This window comes from Python bivittatus, unplaced genomic scaffold (assembly GCF_059951505.1).
Source record: "Python bivittatus isolate LINGU-HERP-01145 unplaced genomic scaffold, Pbiv_v1 ctg000480_np1212, whole genome shotgun sequence".
NCBI classification, from domain to species: domain Eukaryota; kingdom Metazoa; phylum Chordata; class Lepidosauria; order Squamata; family Pythonidae; genus Python; species Python bivittatus.
In genome coordinates, this window is record NW_028277075.1 from 58,711,420 (window position 1) to 58,732,803 (window position 21,384).

Consider the following 21,384-nt stretch of genomic DNA (forward strand, 5'->3'; position numbering starts at 1 on the left):
TGATTCTTTTCTACACCAAAGAAGTAGTAAGCATGGCTTAGAGCAATGTTTTTCAAACTTGGCAACTTTAAGATGTGTGGACGTGGTCTGCCTGAGAAGTAAATGGGGCCAAAAATTGCAGTCCCCCACTTTTTTTGCAGTATTGGGGTTTGGTGGCTTAAAGAGCAAAACAGAAGGTCTCCTTATGCCATCCAGATACTTTTGACATCAATTTCACCATGTAACATTCCTGAGCCTCCCCAAATGGCTTTAACCCTAATCACTTGGAGAATATGGCCCTTAGCATGCCATGCAAAGCATGAGGTGACTCTTCAGCCAATGCAAATTCCACACTCCTATTCTAGACTGCAACCACAACTTTTTTCAGGGGAAAAAGGAAGAAATGTAAGGTTAGCTCTTCTACAGTGGAGTTGTTGGGATGATATTCAGGATCATCTGTACACTGCAGAATAAGGACAATTGCATCTGGAACATGCTGGTTGGAGAAGAAGGCAACTGTAGGCCAACACATCAAAAAGGTGTTAGGCTGGAGAAGGTTCCTCTTTTGGGAAACCTCTAAGAGGAGTAAACAAACATATATTATATGTAAACAAAACTGGAAATTTCAAGTGTTCATTCTTTCTGCTGTCCATCATTCTCCCACTAATGAAATCACATATTTGAAAAAGGCCAATAATAGAATTTTGTCTTTCACCCACACAGGCTTTTTTGAAAAACTGTGTTCAAATCATATATAGACACATCTGTATACTTCTGAATACTTTTTAAAGTGTTAACTTGCCACTACAGTATTGGTATTCTTTTTATTTTCTTACTCTTTTGGGAAATACAAATAAAATAATTATTTACATAATGCAACTAACATTTCCAAGCCTTTTGTGCATTGGCAAAGAGGTTCTACAGGGAAAAAGGATGGCAAAAAGGAAGGAAAACGATGTTCGAAGTATTCTCCTCCCTTTGAGTGAGGATAAGAGTCACCATTTTAAAAACAAGGATGCCTCCTGTAAAACTAACTCATTTTCTCAACTTTACTCTGCCTGAACTAACTTCGAGAGGGGTATGCATGGAAAGAAGGATTACTTTGGAGTCCTTGGGGTTCTCTGAGCTTGGTTGTTTTCTTGCAAACGTTTCGTTATCCGGCTAGGTAACATCTTCGGGGACCTAGCCGGGTAACGCAACGTTTGCAAGAAAACAACCAAGCTCAGAGAACCCCAAGGACACCAAAGTTCAACCCTGATCTACACATATTCGCTTTTATGGGGTTCACTTTAACAACCCCAGGTTTGGCAGCACCAAGGACTTCGCAAGCAGCCCGCGCACAAGCAGGGAATGCTCCTCTCTTCTCTCTTCTATTGCTCCTTCCCCTCCTCTCCAAAGAGCTGAACCGTAATCCCCCACATCTCGCCCCCTTGAAGAGCCCCCCCCACTTCTGCTCAAAGAAACGTTTCATTTTCCCCCCTTCTCCTCCGCCCGCCCCGCCAAGCCCGAGTTAATTGACTCCAAGAGTCCAGAGTCCCAGCAAAATGTCACTTCCCCCTTTCTCCGTCAGCTTCCACCGCGCGCAAGGCCAAGGCGAGGCAAAGAGCGACCCGTCCGCGAACGCCGCCGAGATCGTTCGGTGGGGAGCTCCGAGCGCTTCCCGCTCACCTTGTGCCGGAATTCCCGGGCCACCTTCCGTTCCATGACAACGGGGAGAGCGACCTTCTCGCGCCGCTGGCCTCGCGCAACCTGCCGATGCGGTTTCCTCCCGCTCCTGGGGACAGGTCAGTGAGCAGAAGTCTGGACCAACGCTAGAGGGCGCGGCGCAGCACCGTGAGAAAGGCCGGCGGACGCCAAGGAAGGTCCAGAGGGAACGGAGGCGTTCCCTTGTTCGCCTCCGTTGCCTTGACTTTTTTTTCCTTTGAAGTGCTCTAACTTCGCATTAGTTTCAGTGAATAGACATCAGCTTGACGCCGACTGACTGCCTCTGTTGCACCAGCCCGTCTTCGCTTTCCCCGACTGTGCTGTTTAAAACATCGTCACCGTTCTTTTCTCAAGCGTGAATTCTATTTCTGCCACACGCTGGTGACCATCAAGTCCTGAGAATTTGATCGAGACCTGAAGATGTTTACTTTTTTACTTTCAAAATACAGACAATACAATTTAACTGAAACTTTTAAGGTGCACAGTGGAAGTGAGTTACACATATCTGGAATTATTCCATGTAGATGATGAGGTTAGAACATGTGAAAGGTCAGTGCAGAGTTTCTCAAAGATTGTGCATGGTGGGGAGGAGACTCATGCAAGGACTCTGCTTCCTCAGCTGTTCTCATGAACCTGCTGATGTTGGAGGCTTAGATCTTTACCTTACTGTCACATAACTGGCTAAGGTTTCAGAATTTCTGAACCTGTTCTGATATTCTTTGGGTCTGTGAAGATGGACTACGTTTATAGAGTCAGGAGGGGCCACTGAAGTCATTGAATCCAACCCTGTGCTCAGTGCAGGAACTACCTCAAAGCATCTGACAAATTGTACTCCCAATGGCTTCACGTACTTTCAGGCTTCCCAGAAAGCATGCACTTAGTCCATAAAAGCCAGTGTGGTATAATCATTACAGAGCTGGGCTAGAACTAGTGTGTGTGTGTGTGTGTGAGAGAGAGAGAGAGATCCAGGTTCGAGACTCCACTTGCCTTGGGATTTACCAGGTAGGCTACACAAAATACTATGCTAGGCTACCATAAGATTGGTTAGTTTGTGGATCAACACGCTGTAGAAACTCAGCCACTGTCTTCACTTCCTGTGGGAAGCACACTACCATATTAAGCCCTAACATGGTTTATTGGTTTTGGCATGGCATATTGTGTGAATGCAACAACTATGCTGGGTTAACCTAGGCTCCATGTCAGCATGTTGTATGAACCCCGTCACTGTGAGGTTTTGTATCAGTCACTGGCCGAGTTATACAATATGCTAAGCCAAAATGTGGTTGCTTGTTATGAAAACTCAGCTAGCATAGTATCTAAACTATGGCTTTATATTATATATAATGTGCTTTAGTTATGCATAGTTAATAAAGCATGGCATAAGATGTTGTGTGAACAGAGCCAATACTTTCTAGCTCAACCTATTCCATGGAGTTGTTGTGAGAAGAAAATGAGGGGAAATCATTTTCACTTTCCAGAAGAGAGAGAGAGAGACATAAATGTCATAATGAAGGACATTACGTTGAGATGGTAATTCGTGGGCTGATTGCCTCAGAAGGGAACTATTGCAGTATGTGAGGCTGCTTTTGAAGGTGACTTGGAGACTACAACTGGTTCAAAATGTGGTGGCAGCCATGCTGGGAATCAGAGAAACCCAGCATTGGCTCCCAGGCGGCTTCTGGGTTCTGTTGAAAGGGGCTCCTGTAACAGTGTGGCCTTTGGAAGGATACATTAGGGCCAGGTATGAGTCCAAACATTATGAGACAGCTTGCTAAACATCTTGCCTCCATGGGAAAGTAAAGGGGCCTTGGACTAGGAGGTAGGGTGTAAGAACCACGGTACTCAGTTCCCAATGAAAGCAATTCTCATCAAAACCAATGCAGGTTCAAAGAAGAATTCATTTATTGGAAAAGCAGTGCACAGCTCTAAGCGATTTCTGGAACTGAGTTCCACATGTGCCAAAATTCAGTTTTACCTCCTTCCCCTTTCACCTCCCCCTTTCTGTCTTTGAGTCCTTCTTGATCATGTCGATGATTCCCTCCAGGTCTCATGCTAGTACGACCCTGGGCATTCTTGAGAACCATATAACAGTCCATCTGCGCCTAATGGTCAACCTCTCCATTTCTCCCCCCTTCCTCCCCATCACTGTAATGGCAGAAACAAAGCAAGCGAACTAGCAAGGCAGTTGATCGATGATTGCGAGGTTCTGACATAGGGCTTCTCAGGGGTGATTCCCCCTTTGTGGATTTGCTCCTAAGTTCCTTATGTTTTTGGGAAGTCCTTAAAACCATCCTGTTTCAGTTGGCCTTTGAACCTAGGATAATTGGGGGGTGTCCATCTTTTATTATTACCGTTATGATTATTTGGAATTTTTTATTTTTTTTTATTTTTTGAGGTATTCTATTTCTGGTTTTCTCATGTACTGCCCCCAGTGTCAGCCAAATTGGGAAAGTCTGCAAATGATGTAAATAAATAAGTGAATGGATTTACAGTGGTACCTCTAGTTACGAACGCCCCTCCTTACAAATTTTTCAAGATACGACCAGCTCCGGGCCCAAAAATTTACCTCTACTTGCGAACTCCACCTCTACTTACGAACCGGATCCGCGGCCATTTTCCCTGCTGCCACGCGGTCGCGGCTTCCTGTGGGCGAGATTGCGGTAGCAAGGAGATGTTCGGTGAGGCTTGTGGTGTGTTTTGTGGCGTTTGGAAGGTTTTTGTGGTGTTTGGAAGGTTTTTGAGCTTTAAAAATAAAATGCATATGTTTCAGAACTGTTTAGCCGTATTTATATTGAACCTTATGGGGGAAATTTACCTCGGGGTGCGACCAATTCGGAGGGCGGATTAGCCGTATTTACATTGAACCTTATGGGGAAATTTGCCTCGTGGTGCGACCAAAGTCGGAGGGCGAAACAGATTAACCGTATTTACATTGAACCTTATGGGAAACTTTACCTCGACTTGAAACCAACTCGAGTTGCAACCAGAGTCACAGAACGGATTAAGTTCGTAACTAGAGGTACCACTATATATTTAAAAAGGGAGAAAAGATTTGCCATTCAATTTAAAGTTAAATTTAAAGGCAAGATAGGTATCCCCAAATGATTAAAATTTCTTGGCTATCTAGAAAGCTAAAAGTCATTAATTTCAGACCAATTCAGTAGAGTAAAATGGGATGCTACTTTTAACAGAGTGTTTGCTGTGTTTGTATGTTTTAAAATACTCTATTTCTTCCATTTTATTCTTTTATTAATCTTTTTAGCGGTATTCTGAGAGAGGCATGTGGAATCTAAGTGTCTGTAATTTGAAGTAATCTATTCTTATAGCAAATACATCTGTCCGAATTCATACATAATGGCTATGTTACATAACCGCAAACTAGCTAAAATGCTGACTGGGGAATTCTGGAAGTTGAAGCCCACACATCTTAAAGTTGACAAGTTTGAAAAACATTTCCCCAGCCTGTTGGGTGAACCCAGATTGTATGATTAGTTTATAGTTCAGTCTGTTCAACAAACCCCAAACATAAATAGCGTTAATCAGATAAACTATGGCTCAGTTAACCATTGGTAAGCATGTTGTTCAAGCATAAGTATGATTACTTTGATTTGGACTTAATGTTATATGAACCCAGCCAACTGAATAAACCACAATTCAGCAAACCATAGCTTAGCTTAGCATCATATGTACACATAATACAGCCTTTTAAAAGGTATAGATGAGACACAAAAGCCTAAGGAATCAACTGACATTGCTAATCCTGACTGATTTCAAAAAGCAAGAGGATCTGACTTGGTTAGTGCTTGGATGGGAGATGACCCAGGAAGCACCAGGGCTATAGATAAGACTGAAACTGGGGGACAAAAGAAGACTACGGCAAACCATTTCCATGCTGTTGTCAAGAAAACTACAGGCATGTACCCATGAAATTACTAGGAGTCCAGCTTGAAGGAGGTGTTAGATTCTTAAGAAGATACAATTCTTATATGATGCTAAACTGTCTTGTAGTTAGTCTTATTGTTAGACATACCATGATACCACAATAATAGTTTATAGTTAGTTTACTCATCTAAATTATGGCCCACTCTGCCATCCAAACCCAATTGTAGCATCGTCATTCTCTCTCCTTTTAGGGTTCTGATATAAAGAGCTGGAGTAGTGGCAAAATGGGACCAGTTCAGGCATCCCACTTCCATTGTTCCTGTCTCTCTATCCAGTCCCATTGGGCAAAAATGGGCATCTGAAGTGCGTGGGGAGTTTTAATGAAACAATAAAACCCACAAAGCAAGAGGTATCAGCCAACCAGCTTTCTCAGAGACAGCTGGAAAAATGGCCAAAATGGAGGAAAATCGACAATATGCATGATCAGATTTAACCAGATTTAATTTAGAACTTTTTGTGTGAATATGCTCCATCACACTTGGTGTCTCAGTTCCTGTCTCAGAGAAGTTATGTATAAATTTAATATATATTTTCTACAATTAGCAGATCGGTTGCAGAAAATAAAAATGTTTCTTCTTCAGGTAATGCTTCTGTTCCAGAAAAAAACAGTGATTTCCTTAAAGTCATTCTGTGACTCTTTGCTCAGAATGTAACCTTTACCTTCCTGCTGGTTAGCTGCAGCACTCATATAAGTTAGCTGTTTTTTTCCTCCCTGCACTCAGGCTGAGAATTTTGATTACACTCAAGAGTTAATGTTGACTATTAGAGAGAATTGGATAATCCAAGATTTGAAAACAAGTATTATCGTGAGTATTTTTCAAGATTTCTTTACAGTGTAAATACAGCCTAAACTGTTAATGAAAAGCTGCAGTCTCCTCTAATTGTGATTTTCCCATTGGAACTTACAAGAGAATAAAGTCCTTGGTGAAGATGTCAGTGCTGTTTCATCATTTGTAATGAAATGAACCACTTGTTACAGCTGGAAATACAATACATGGGGACTAATTACAAAGAGGGAATGAGATCTTTTTAATTACTTACTGTTAACAGACTTCCTAGTAGTTAAAAAAATCCTTTTTATTCGAGACAATTTCTCACCTGACATTGGCAGCTTTTAAAGCTTCTTTTATTAAATAGTTGAAGGATGAAGTAAGAGAGATGGGACGAGAGAAGGGATGGCAGATGGCAGAGGGAGGAGGGAGAAAAGAAAAAGTAGATAAAAGGGCAGAAGAATGAAAAAAAGAAAGTACACACAGAAGAATGGCAAGAAATAAAAGAAAGCAATTCAAAGTATTTCTTTAAATAGGGATAAGAAGATTCTGAAATCTCTCAGGATTATACTTTTTAAAAATAAAAAAGATATGTATGGAAGCTAATATTGACATAGCTTTGAACATTTAGCACATTTAGAAGTCTTCAAATAAAATCATTAAGTTTTAACCACAATTTTTAATGTATAATTAATAGCTGCAGCTTCCTTGAAGGATAAGTTTTGGATATGACTGAAAAATTGGGACCTGTTGTAATGAACACATTGGAAACCTATAGATGTTTACTCAGAATAAATATAAATGACAATATTCACAGCAGGTGTGCAGTGTGATCTATGAAAATCCTTAGAGATATTTGCAGTATAAGCTTTCCATTACTGACTGGGAAATTAACAAAAGTCCTCCGGTAAGTTTTTTCCCCCCATCTGTGGACCTGAATAAAGAGATGTGACCGTCTGCCTACTTAGTTTTTTTGTCTGCTATGAATGAGAGCTAGAGAACTGCAGAAGAAATGGAGGGAGGCTGAATGGGATGATAGTCCTTTCATTAGATTTTACTAGGAACCACAGCTCAGCAGATGACATGACATCCAGTTAGGTCCTTCATAGAGCTTGGCTTACCTGTTTTTTGTGTGTAACAGAAAAAGCATTCTGTATGAAGGCTGCTGTCTGGCATTGCTGTCCTGTGTTTTCACAGTGCCAGGTAGCCTGTAGGGGATTTAGAGGAGCCAAACTAATTAATTTTAATTAAGCTAATGAATGATTAATTGTTGGCTGAATTCTTGCAGAGGGAATGCGAACAGAACTTTGCAGTATTCTTTGAGGAGCTGTAGGCTGGGTGCCTTCTCTTGTGGTGCTTTCCCATTCATAAGACCTTCCACTTTGTCCCACCTCCTGGGATTTCTCTCTTTCTCCTTCCAACAAAGCTCTGGCCTGTCTTGCCATCATTCCCACAATCATTCCTGTTGCTTCAGGTGGTGGCTTTCCTTCATTGCAAAAAGCAAGTGGGGGTGACGGAAGAATTTATTTATTTATTATTTTCTGGGGGTTGTGGTGTCACTCCATTTCAATAGGATTCTGAGGACAAGGATAGGGCATGGCTGGTTGCTGGGTTTTGCACCCTGCTCCCCCCTTGAACAACTGGATGAAGCACTGGAAGGATGGAATACAGCAGTGAAGATGCTTGAGCAGTTTTATGGCCAAGTGGAAGTGCTTTTAGACTGACTCATGGCACAAAAAGGGAGAGGCTCCTAGATGCTTTGGTCAAACCAACCTGATCAGCAAGTTGGTCCAAACACTATTATGGTCACTGACACTTGCAGGCTATTTTCTCAACAGGGTTATTTTCAAATGTTCCCAGTGAAGGAAGGTGAAAAGCAACCCATTGGTTGCTTTTGTGAGAAGAAAAAAATACAGTGAACTCAGTGGGATTTTGTCAGGCATAAGCCAACTTGGGCCAGTCACACTCTCTCAGCCCTAGGAAGGAGGCAATGGAAAACCACTGGGAAATCTGGCCAAGGAAACTGCAAGGAGTAGTCTAGGCAATCGCCAGGAGTCAACACCGACCGGAGGCATTAAAAAAAAGTGGGGGCGGGGGATGAAGAACAAAGCTTCTAGTCAATCCAGTTACTGCCCTTAATTAAGAGAAGGTTGTTATGCGTGTGTGTATGTGTGTTTTGGTTTGCTTGTTTCTCTTCCCCTAAGCTATAAAAGACGCTCAAGCAGAAATCCCCATCGCTGACCAGGTTCCCGTCTGAAGACCAGACCTGTGCTGGCTGCAAATATGACCAGGGCAGGGGGACGGGGCTGCCGGAGGGGGCAAAATTATGTTAATCAGGGAGGCGTCCCCAGGTGCCCAGTCTGGGTGCTGCTGCTGCTGCTGCCGCCGGCGCCACCCGCGCGCGGAAGAGCAGAACTTGGCCGGGGGCAAAGCGAGTCCGGCAGCGGGCCCGCCCTCGCCTTCCCCCGCCCAGCAGCCGGACGCGCTCCCTGGCGGGGAGACCTTCCCTAGCCGTGGGAAAGGCGAGCAAGAGCGCTCCTCCTCCCAGGTTCGAGCGGCCGTTTCTGAAGCCTCCCGTCGCACGCCCAGATGGAGTCGCGCTCCGGGCGTTTCAAGGCGCTTCTTCGCGCGTGGGTTCTTCAGGGTGAGTTGCAGAAATCGTGGGCTTTTGGCGGGCGCGATTCATGCTGTGAGCGATCTGGGGCCAAGAGTGATGAGAGCGAAGAGCCGGAAGGCCGCTTTGCGGGGTCACAGCTGAAGGAGCCCGAGGGAAGGCACCTTCCACTTGGCTCATGTCGGCTCCTCTTTTGCAGCACTGTTCTGGCGGGGCGCGGCGGAGGCGCAACTGTCCCCGAGTGCGGTCCCCAGGCTGTCAAGGTAAGGAATGTGGGACGCGCGCGTGAGTGCCTCAGTTGATACCCTTTTTCGCGCGCGTGAGTGCCTCAGTTGATACCCTTTTTCAGCAGTGGCGGGCCACTGGCTGAAACTCTTCTGCCGTCCCTGGACCAGAAGGGACCTTCTTCGCTACCTTCCAGAGCTGTACCTCAGAAGGGCAGTTTGGGAGGGGAAGAGTGTCTGGCATTTCTGCTGCCCTTGGGATGGGTAAAATGATACCTGGTGAAATTCTGCTCCTGCGCTTTGACTCTTGAAGGTGAAGGAAGTCCCTGCTCTGGCCTGTCCATCTTGTATGTACTGTGGTTGTCCCAGGAATGTCTTTCTGATTTGGAAAGTGATGCTGAAAAGTTTTTCAAGCCTTGTCATGTCACAACTTTTACTAACGCCTTCTACAGGTGTTGGACTATGACTCCTGAGCGTACCAGTCAGGGAACCTTGTTTTGTGGGGTACTGAAATTTTCAAAGATGTATTTAAGGTATAAGAGGGGCCACAGTCAAAGGAAGCCATGAACCCATTGCAGAAAAACAATGGTGTTGTGCAATCTTTGAAGTCCATCAGTGAATATGATTTAATATGGACTAGAGTGTACTTTGCCTGCAATGCTTGGGAAAAAAGTCCCATTGAATTCTTTGTGTCTAAGCAAAGATGTAGCCTGACTTCATATATTGTACTAAGCCAAACTCTGGTTTGTTTAGAGTTATTTAATATGTTGGGTGAATCAAACAATGAGGCTTATATAGCAAACTGTAATTACATACATTATGACTTAGCATTGTATAAACCTAGTCATAGATTGAACATTTCTAAATAAATGTGTTCAGATCCATAAAATACAAAAAAAAAAAATAGTCTTAAGATGTCACAAGGTAAAGACAAGACGTCTGATAATTGTAGTCTAATAACATATGATAAATATATGTATATGTGTTCTGCATGCTAAGAAAGGAAATTTAAAATAACTATTTCATAACATCTTTAGCATCCCGTGGTATTTTGTAGGCAAGCCATTGGGCTTGAAACTCTTTTTGGTTTGTGTGCTAAATATTTAAAAGTATGGCATTCTTTGGAAAATATATGAAAATGTAAGATAATGGTTCTCAATATAGTTAAATGAAAGCATTTTTCTGCAGAAGACATCTGGGTGCAAGGATTTGTTTTCTTACTACCAAGAATATGATTTGGTAAATGGAAATATATGGTGTTCAATCTGCAAGGAAAGTTTTCACAAAGATATAAAGACATCAGCATTTCTACCAATAAAATTTAAAATGCATTAAAATGTTCAACATCTGTTAATGCCCCCCAGCTTCAGGAAGGAAGAATATATTTCTTTAAAAGTAACTTAAAATTTATCCAGTTATGTAAAGGAAAAATAGAATGACTAAAAGGACAATAAAAAAAGGAAAGGAGTTGGTTATTACTGATTGAGCAATAGCAATCAAAGCTCTCAAAGACAGGGCTTTATTCTCTGCAGCATCAAGAATTAAGGAGGCACCCCTTAAAATCCATTTTTTTTGGTCTACTAATTCAGCCAGGAGGCCTCAGTTTGAGTGGAAGTGCAGTCTTCGTAAGTTCTGCATGAGTAAGAAAGGTGCAGATTACCTCTGCTCAACAAATCCAGCCTTGTTCTTTTCCTCTCTAGGAATGACAGCAGTGCAGTACCTCAGAAACGAGATCCTGGTGTCCTCGGCGATCAGGTAAGGCACCCACTCCGCAGCTGTTTTTTAGAGTTTTAGAAGTTGGAGTGATAGAATGAACAATTCCCAGACTAGCAGACTAGCATATCTTGTATGTAAGTTTCCATTCCTGTGATTATTTTCTTTCCGTTATTTGACACTGCTTCTGAGCTTCAGATATTCTGATCTGAATATCTATTCTACTTGCATTTTTAGCAGGGTTGACTAATAAGTTATTATAGATAGCTTTGCAAGACTGTTGGGAAAGGGTTTACTTACCTTTACCAACAGACATATTTGCGAGGAAATCCTTTGATCTTTGTTCTTTTATTGGAATGATATGGCGAACAGTTGGATGATTTATGCTTTCAGCATTAAGCAAAATGCTTCCTCTCTGTATCTTTTGAATGGAAGAAATGTGTTAAAATATGTGAATGTATCATACAACTGACATAACACATTCAAGAGAAAATGACTATATCACTTTAGAAGCATTTATTACTACATATATTTAATAATGCATCATACTTAAAAATGTATTTTTCTTCAAAATTCTATCTGTACTGAAGTTAATGAAAATTTTACAAAGGATCAATAGATTTGGATTTTTTGGTCTGCCTTATAAGTTTACAGTTATAACATTTGATTAGATTCTATAAAAATTCATTTTATAAGATTGATAACAAAATGTATAATGTGAATGAGATAATAATCATTCTTTCAATCAAATTTGCAATAGTTCAAAATAATAATTTGATTTTTTTTCAAATTCATAATAATTTGAAACATATTGCCTTAGCGCTTTTCTAGCTCCATCAGACTTTGATTATTAAATTTTAATATGGAGGAAAATAGTATCAGTTTTATTACAAACAAGCAGGCAAGAACAAGAAAATAAACATCAGGTTGAGTTACTGGAAATGATTACTGTATTATTCTTTATCCGTTTCTCTAAAAAAAATTAACTAAAATATTTTTTTCCCCCTGTTTTTAACAGAGAGAAGGCTTGTTTAGTATTTAGGCCCCATTCAGAAGCTTGGGAGTGCTGTTTGACAGTAGTCAATATTTATCTTACTTCCATTCCATTAATTCCCAGTTAGTGGAAGCAGAATACTTATTAAACCAAATTTCTAATATTTTGGCAACATTTAATAAAAGTGCATTTATTATTCAACATGCAGTATTTCTACATTGCTTCCTCTGCTATTGAATCTTGCAGCTGTTTACAATAAGAATAAAAACAATTAAAATACATTTTTAAATTTATTGTACTTCATTATTGCAAATATATTCATTGAAAGTGGAAAGAAAAGAAAAGAAAACAAAATCATTCATCCATATCATTTGCACAAAAAAATCTATTCTGCTTTCTTTTTTGTGCAGCCTATTTAAGCTCCCCTAAATGAATCAGATTCTGTCTCTTGTTTCTCTCTAATCTTTGTTACTGAAAAAATATTCTACGAACTATAGACAGGAAATTAAATCAACTGACAGTAAATCTGTGTTTTTATGAAAGGAGTCCAAGAATTGGAAGCAGCCTCTTTTGTTGTCTTACCGTCGGGCTGTTGATCCTAAATAAGTTGCTCCGAATACATGTAAAATATTTGGCAAGTATAAAAGAAAGGTTCTGAATATTATTAAAGCCATTAATAATATTATTATTGCCATTAAATTTCTACTTACATTAATAGTAATGTACAATTCTTTGAATATTTCAGAAAGATAGGAAATGGCAGACAAAAATGTAGAAGTGCAATCAGTAAGATCTGAATTGGCTATAATGCCTACCCTCAGTAATTCAATATCATAACATTCCCACTCCATCATTCCAGTTACTGCAAGTCCTTTCATGCTGCTCACAGCTACTGTTTTGTAGAACAACACACACACACACACAGAGTAAAATAATGCAAGAATATTCATACATAGCTTGCTTAGTGAGACGCTTGCAGAGAGCATACATTGACTTCTCTTAGGAGAACATTTCCTGCCTGAATCAGTGGAAATCCTTCATAATTAAGGGGAACCACATTAGGGAAGCCCCCAAAGGCACATTGCAAAAGCTTACAGTGGAATATAGCATATTTGGATTTGAGTTGCAATGCACCTGTATTTGTATACCTGGCTAAAATTAGTCATGGCATGGCCCACAAAAAGGCACTTCCCTGGACTCAGATTGCTGCTACCAACACTCTAGAGCAGTTGCTTACTTATCCTGAAGCAGTCAGAAGAGTGTTGCAACCATACGATTCCGAAAGGGGCCTATCAATCCTTTTTGCCCATCCTTTCTTTGGCAGTGACGATGATGACCGATCCACTTCCTGCTATGTTAATAGACCAGACCTGTTTGGGAGCATCTCAGCAGCTTTCCTGTTTCATACCTCTATGTTTACCTTCTCATGAGTCTTCCATTCTCACCATAGCATTAACTGTAGCTTACATTCTGGCAGCAGCATCCATTCCATGTGTTCATCTTGAAAGGCCTGCTTCCTCATAACCAGTATCTTCAGGACCTGAGCCCATGAAAGTCCCTCTTTCTTCCTTCAGAATCTTTTTGTAAGGCCAGGTTAGACTAGGGGGTGGGAGAAGGATCCCTATTACCAAAAAACAGAAACAAAAAACCCACATTGAAGAAACAACACTTATGGCAATGGCCATTTGGACCCTACTGATTTAAAGTTTTATCCACACTGTCAGCACAAAACAATGTTGTCATAAGATTGACTATCCATAGTGCCAATGTCTCTCCTGCCTTGCTCAATCCTGCCAAGCTAGGCTGTCCATTGGGTGTGGACTGATTGTTGGCTTTGCTGCCATTCCCTTTTACTTGTACTGCTCAGCAGAAGAATATCAGGACTCTGCAACGAATGGACTGGGTCTGACCTCATCAGTGTACAGTTCAGTTTTGCAACTCTGCCTGGACTTCTCTAGTCTGTTTTGTCTATCCCTGCTCCCAGATTTCATTTGACAATCTTGCAAGCTGAAAATGATGTGAAATGAAGCTCCAAATCATAAAATTGTACCTGTGAAGATGTTGAAATTAAGTGAATGGCACCAAACATATTCTAATGCATATAAATACAATTAGAAGGAGACAAGAGTGAAGAAATAACTCTAGTGAGATAGACGCTACCATGATTGTGCAGCTAAATAGGTTCTGTAAAGTTTCAATACCTTGAGGCATATTTTTGAGGAATTAAGCTTAGGACTGTAATGCACCATACTGCATGATTTTAATTTGCAGTAAAATAATACTGTGGTCACAACTTTCTTAATCATTGGTACATTTTCCTAAACTGTTTAAACATATGAATAATGGACAATTATATATTATTCCAAATTAAGATTTTTTTTTTTTAATACAGGTGTCTGGATTTTCATCTTATAATTCTTCCTCTACCACAGTATCTTCTTACAGGGAAAGAAGATTCCGTAACATATTCTGTGACTCATCAAGTAAGCTCCTCACCTGTTTATATTTTTTAAAAAATCGCTATGATGAATCTTATTGTGGTAAATTAAATCTAATTTCCTTACCAAAAATTATTTGAAAATTTTCCAAAATTGAGCTTGCAAAATACAAAATTTAGCAACAAAATGACTGATGGGGCTATGCCATCATTGTAGAATAACACTAATTTTGAGTTACCTTAGTGGTTACCGGTAGGCTTCCTGGCCCAATTTGAAGTTCTGGTTGTTACTTCATCAGTGCCTTCCCAAAACAGAATCTGCCCATCCAGACTGGACATTTGTGGATGGCCTGTTGAGGGTCGTCCCCCCCACCTTTCTGAGGTTTATGGAGTGTATACCAGGTGACAGACTTTTTCAGTGGTGGCCCCCAACTTATGAAACAGTTTACTTCCAGAATTATAAATTAAATTGATACTATTACAGTGAGATTTTGTTCTGGCAACTATCTTAGACAGTTGTTTTATTATTTTGACTTGTTTGTATTTGCGATATTTTAAAATATTGTCCATTGCCCTGAGTCTGTATAGTTTGAGGAGGGTCATAAATATTGTTAAATGAAATATATAAATAAATAATTGCAGAACTAGCATAATATCTCCAAATGAGTATCGCGATTAGGTCAGTAGAGTGCCAGTTTACTTATAACTGAAGGGGAAAAAAATCCTGGATTTTGAATAGGATGTTCAATCAAGTTATTTAATTGGCCATATAATTTCCCTTTATCGTCTGGCTGGGGTTGCATTTCCAAAGATGAAATAAATCATGGTATATTTTAATTCATATATTAGTCTTTGACCATGAGGATATAGTGTGTGTGTGTGTGTGCGCGCGCGCATGTGTATTGCAATGCTGTTTGTTTTGTTACAAAAATGAACATTCTCAGAAATGTCAGCTTGTAAGGAATAATGCATTGTCAGCTGATTCCTTTCATATTTTTTTAGTTAAAAGAATTCTCCCCACCAAATTAGGTGGTGTAGGATCTTGGCAAGCAATAAGGAAGTATGCAAATGACTTGTATAAAGCTTAGTAAAGCTGCCTGAAATAGGAGATAGGGGTGCAAAAAAGCTGTTTTATTTCCTGGAGAAGCTTATCCATTTTTATGATGCTCAGAGTTACTAAAAACTCAGTGTTGTATGATAGTTGTGCCCACAGTAGCAGAACAGGAGATTTTGCTCCTGTTTCTTTATAAAAATAATAATTGTGTACCACGGGCAGGAAAAGGGCAAAGGAAGGTCAATTTCATAAAAACCCGAAGATGAAAGGAAAAGAAAAAGAGTGGGTTGAGAGGTATATGAAGGCCCTCAATGAGAGGCTTCTGACTGGAGGAATTATGTAATCAAGAATACTATTTCTATTACAATTCTGCAGAGCTGGCCTCATAAGCTGTGCAGCTGTAGAAACAGGTGTTGAGTCAAACAGGTAATGAAAACATTAATAAAACATTACAACAGAAAATTGTATGGAAAGTAGCCTGTAATTGGCTGATGAACTGCTGCCTTCAAAGTATAGGCAATGCTTTGCCAACTGCCAAACATTACTTTTATTTGGTTATGGAATTTAGCAGACATTTAATTAATGAGAGCTGACCCTTCTCAAGAACACAGAATAGGAATTTCAATTTTATTAACCTTAGTTCAATCACACTGAGTGTTCAAAGAACTGTGTCTCATCTAAATCAATGGTAGATCAATCAATGGTAGGTCACTTGAAAGAAAATCTGGGGATGTCTTCAATGTAATTTGATCCAAAATAGTTTCTGCTTTGATGGAATATTACTGAAATGTCTGATGTTTATCCAAAGTACACTGATTACTTTTTGTTATAGTTAGACATGAAGTCCTTTTGATATACAGAGATCATTGTTGTATAGAATAAAGTACCATAAAGTATAATTATTTGCTGAGATTTCTTACGTTAGTTTAAAAGGTATGGTACATTCTAATCATCTGCTTTCATATATCCACCCGGTTAGGATATGTGTAACTTGTAACAAAATTATTGCATGTTGTTTTTTAAAAATAGATTTAGATTCATTTACATGCTTCAATGGAGGTGAATGTGTACATTGGAAAATGTGCAACTGTAGTCGATACAATGCAACTGGATCAAGATGTCAGATAGGTAAGGAGAAAATATAATTTTATGCTGCCCACTTTACCCAGTATGGTCTAAGATACAAAAGTAACCTTTAACACAGCTGATAGATTTATTCTCAGAATCAAACACAATTCCCCAAAAGGCACAAATCTATAGTTTGGAGCTCTCAGGTCATATTATGAAGAAGAAATGGTTGAAGACAGTAATCCCAACAACCATAAGTGCTATGTATCACCATTGTTGTTGTGTAAATATCTTCCCCCTTCAGATAAACATTTATAGTCATCACTTTCTCTGGATATAACAAAAGCTAACAGTGGTACTGCTTCTTAATGGTTTTTTCCCTCCTCTTTTGCTATAGTACACAACATGGGAACAGAACGAGACAACATTTGCCGAACATGGGGACAATATCATTATGAAACCTTTGATGGACTTTACTATTTTTTCTCTGGGAAATCTACATATGCTCTTGTCAGGCAGAATGAATTAGATGAGCAGAGTTTTTCCATACAAGTAAGTGAAAATAAGAATGAAGAGGTATTGTGTAGTATAGCTGTTTTCCTCTGTTCTGGGGTTTATGAATCAGTTAGTCTAGTAGGTGGGTTACTTGTATAATATGACACTTCAGACACTATCTATTTCAAAGAATGTCAGAAAGAATAGGGGTCTATGATGAATGATTCTGTTTTTTTCTACTGTTGCTTGACTGGGATTTGATGCACCCACATAAAGTGCTTCTCTGTGAATGGGGGTGAAGAGGGTTGATACCTATTACTGTTATAACCCCTTATACTTCATGATTTGTGGCTATGAAAACCTTTTTAAGCTTGGCAGAGTTTGGGGGGCAACTACAATAGATTAATGAAACATGTTAAAGGCTGCAGAGATCCCAGATAAATGGGGTTCCAAAGCATGTGGATCTTGACTGAACCCAAATATTCCAAGCTTCACTTATGTGTACTGTTTTGTATTTTGGGGAGTTGTTACCAAATGTGGTGGTATGCAAGTTAATAATCAATTCAGCAATAGTTAAGATACAGGTACTGACCTAGTGTTTACATTTTCAACGTTATTTGGGGTCCTGTTGCTGAAGTTGTATGCAAATTGTAACATAATTTTTCTTAAAATTGTCATCTCACCTTTTTTTTACAGGTCCATAATGATCCAGAATGCAGTTCTTTTCCATATTCCTGTAAACGATCTGTTAGCTTATATTTTTCTGGAGAAGGAGAAATCAGATTAAGTAGTGAGGTTACCTACAAAGGCATTGGGTAAATTAAATGTATATTCTCACGTTCCATGGTGTTTTTACCTACATTGTTATTTTAACATTGCAGATTTAAGTATTCTTGTCAATTCCTAAATATAGACCAGTTTAATTCCTGAAGACAATACATAGTAAATAGTTTATCATACATTATACATGCATCCGTGCATGTGCATGTATTGTCAGTTGGGGTACAGTAAACCAATGTTAATAGAGGTGTCAGATTGCCAACCATGGAAATCTTGTCAGATGTTGTCAGGCAAAAGGGAGGGAATCTTATTCTTCCCTCCTTCATCTATTCTATTCATTCTATCTCCCTTTCTGTCATTTCCCTCTCCCATTACCAAGGGGGAAAAACAATAATATTCTCAAGCTCTTACAGGCAAGTTGTCTGATTTCCTAATCCATCTGGGAAACCAAGGGTGTTTGGCTCTATTCCTAAAGTCTTCCTGGTGGGACCTACCATTGGTAGAAAGTTCCTGAAAATTCAGCTCTACACTGATTTTTTTTTTTAATGAAAACTTCCTATTACTTTCTGTTGACTGATAGGGGTTGCCAGAATCACAGTGATGCTTTCACCCAATCTCTCAAAAGCCACATAGCTGGCCAACTCAAGAAGCAGGATTTCAAAAAGGCATCTTTAATGCCAGTGGGGGATAAAAACAATCTAGAAAAATGCAAACTTAAATTTCCAGGCAGATGATCGCAAGCCAATTAAACTGCAGTCTCTTTGAAACATTTCCATCCCATGGGCCCCAGCACACCTCTGGGCCACGCTGCCCTTTCTCACACCCACTGAACTCCTCCTCTGCTTGGCTTCCACAGTTTCTCACATAGTCCTAGCTCTCCTCAACATGGGAATTAGCTGTTCACAACCAGGGAGTTATTCCCTAAGCCATATTAAGAACATTGCTTACTAACAAAGTCATCACAAGAATAAATGGAGTCTTTATTCTCCATTAATAGAAACATTACCCAATAATAAGATCTGTGCAGTTGAAGGCAGAATACTGTTTGATTGTGATTGGCAGTTACAAAGTTACAAAGCTAAAAATGGGAATGACTTTAGTAACATTTGAAAAAAAGAAAGCAATTATTTGTTCTTTTCTTTATGGTGATGTTTGTTTTGTTTCCTAGAATACAATTACCATATACCGTAGGGAAATTATATATCCAAAAAGTAGCTGGATATGTCATTGTTAGACATCAGTATGCATTCTCTTTAGCTTGGGATGGGATGTCTGCTGTTTATATTAAGATGTCTCCTGATTACTTGGGCAAAACTCATGGATTGTGTGGTAATAACAATGCCGTTCTGCAGGATGAGCTTTCCACAAGTTATGGTGAGTATTTACTTTAATTCTAATATTTGTTCAGTATATGTTTATGTTATCTGTAGTCCTTACCATCTACAAAGAATAAACGTGTCCAAGGAATAAAATGAAAATAAAATATAGATTACAATTAATAAGTGGTTTAAGTGAAATCTTAACTTTTGAGAATAATTTTACTTTGGGCAGCTCAGTATGAGATATTCTAATATGAAACTGAACATAGAAAAATGACGTATCTATAGTACCAGATTGTTCTAATTTTATGTGCATGGAATATTCAAGACACAGGAGCAGTAGTATTAATCTACTGGTGATGTAGCAGTTTTTTCCAAGACTTAAGTAAAGGTAATATTGTACCAGCAAGATATTTTTGAATTGTACAGCCTAACCTTTTATTCTAGGTCATAAGTACAGCTTTCATTATATGAAAGAATGGATGGCAGCTGGAAAGTCAGGGCTCCTGTAGTCTCCCAAATAAAAGAGAAAAATCATGAGATCCTTTATTCCACTTTAGAAAATTTCCTTCCAAGCTGTATGCAGAAAATTTCTCATGACACCCCTCCCCCAAGTCTGTACAGGCAGATTGCTTATGTTATGGGGTTGTAATGAGTATTGTATGTCCTATGTCATGCATTTTCTGTGTGTTAGCGTGTGCATGCTTTGACTCATCCCATGATTATTAGGGCCCACACAGCATGGCAGAAGATCTCTAGAGAGGACTAATGCAAAAAGAAGTTTTAAAATTCACACAAGAAACATCATAAACTCCAATAAAAAAATATTTTGAATGAAGGTCCCCAATGTACCCTACAATACTATTCTATCAATAGCAGTGAAAGCATTTGAACTGACTTCACTGCACCTGATTAGTATATGTACAATGACTCCATTAAAAAGCATGGTGTTAATGGCTGGGTTGTTGAACAGTGACTAGGTTTCATAACTCATTAGAACTAATTTAATATTACTTGAGAAGTTAGGTGGAAGTTGTGAAAGAAATACAGTGACTATAAAGCAAATTTCCTCCATTAATGCATTCATGTACTTTTTTCCCCTAGGAAAAATTACAGAAGACGTTGAAGAATTTGTAGAAAGCTGGAGAGAAAATCCTCCCCAGGAGAACATCCGTTCTTGGGGCTCATCATTTAACTATGAACCACCCTGTTTGACTCGAACTGAAGCATTTTTACAGGTAGGTATGATAATTCAACACACCACACAAACTTTAAGATTTAGTTCTAAACATGAAGCTTCTTTGTTCATAATGATTGCCCTTTTATTATATAAGTTTGCCCTACTGGCTTGTATTGTTTTCATAGTTGACATAGTGTTGAGAAATGCTATGGTCTAGAAGACTTTATACAGGGTGACACTGTCATAGGAGCAATCAGTGATGAGGTATGGTGAAGTGGTTAATGGATTGTGACAAAGAAGACCCAGGTTTTAGTCCAGGCTCTGCCATTGAAGCTGACTAGGGAAAGGCTCTCTCTCAGCTTAATATGCCTCACAAGATGGCGGCTGTAGGAGGAGTGCTGGATATATTGCTTTGAGTTCCTGAGGAAAAGACAAAATCAGTCAGTCAAACAAAACATCCTGATTCTATCTAGTTTCAGATATAATTCTCTACTTCAAAGACATAATTCTTTACTTCTGGTACAAAACAAGGTTAACCGATGAACTATATTTCTTAATTATGCCTGAGTTGTTTTTAATACCTTATTTTATCCTTTATTATTTTTCAGAATTTGCTATTTTAGCATTTAAAGCCTATGGTCAGTAGATATTTGAGATGTCTACTACCAGAATTTAATTAGCTTTTAAACATTTACATGAGCACATGTGAAATAACGTTTCTATCTATAGGCAATTGTCAGTAAAAACAAACAAAGAACAGATAAACTCATTTAGGTTTGGCTACCATAGCTCAATTTTCCATAAATTTCCAGCACTTTTTCCCAATCTACATACTGTATAGTATTCTTTATGAATATTGCATGGGATAAGATTGGAAAATTGATTTGCCTATGGGGAAAATATACTTGTGTTAATGTACATTTATCTAGAGTATAGTAAGAATGCATCTTGTAATTGTAATAGTGTCAGCCCTCCCAGGCAAACCAGACAGGAAACACAACCAGATGAGCGAATTCTACTTTATTGTAAGGCTACATTAACAGAATTTTGCAAGTCTGAAAATACAAATCTCCCACCATCACTTTTAACAGTCTGATACATTGGGGTGGAC

At 39.3% G+C, this 21,384-nt stretch overlaps 2 protein-coding genes across 2 annotated transcripts in view; one reads left to right on the forward strand and one right to left on the reverse strand.

Annotated features, from left to right (window-relative positions):
* Positions 1-2,182, reverse strand: part of USH1C (USH1 protein network component harmonin) — a 63,802-nt gene extending 61,620 nt beyond the window's left edge. Inside the window, 1 exon segment of the mRNA XM_088145096.1 lies at positions 1,648-2,182. Within this exon segment, the coding sequence (XP_088001222.1) occupies positions 1,648-1,683 (36 nt within the window). The 5' untranslated portion in view covers positions 1,684-2,182.
* A 6,802-nt stretch (positions 2,183-8,984) lies between these two features.
* The window catches only part of OTOG (otogelin), a 104,962-nt gene continuing 92,562 nt past the window's right edge, over positions 8,985-21,384 (forward strand). Inside the window, exons 1-9 of the mRNA XM_025169761.2 lie at positions 8,985-9,039; positions 9,209-9,272; positions 10,934-10,988; positions 14,333-14,423; positions 16,461-16,559; positions 16,897-17,051; positions 17,691-17,809; positions 18,943-19,148; positions 20,198-20,331. Of these exons, the coding sequence (XP_025025529.2) occupies positions 8,985-9,039; positions 9,209-9,272; positions 10,934-10,988; positions 14,333-14,423; positions 16,461-16,559; positions 16,897-17,051; positions 17,691-17,809; positions 18,943-19,148; positions 20,198-20,331 (978 nt within the window). The remainder of the gene's footprint in view (positions 9,040-9,208; positions 9,273-10,933; positions 10,989-14,332; positions 14,424-16,460; positions 16,560-16,896; positions 17,052-17,690; positions 17,810-18,942; positions 19,149-20,197; positions 20,332-21,384) is intronic.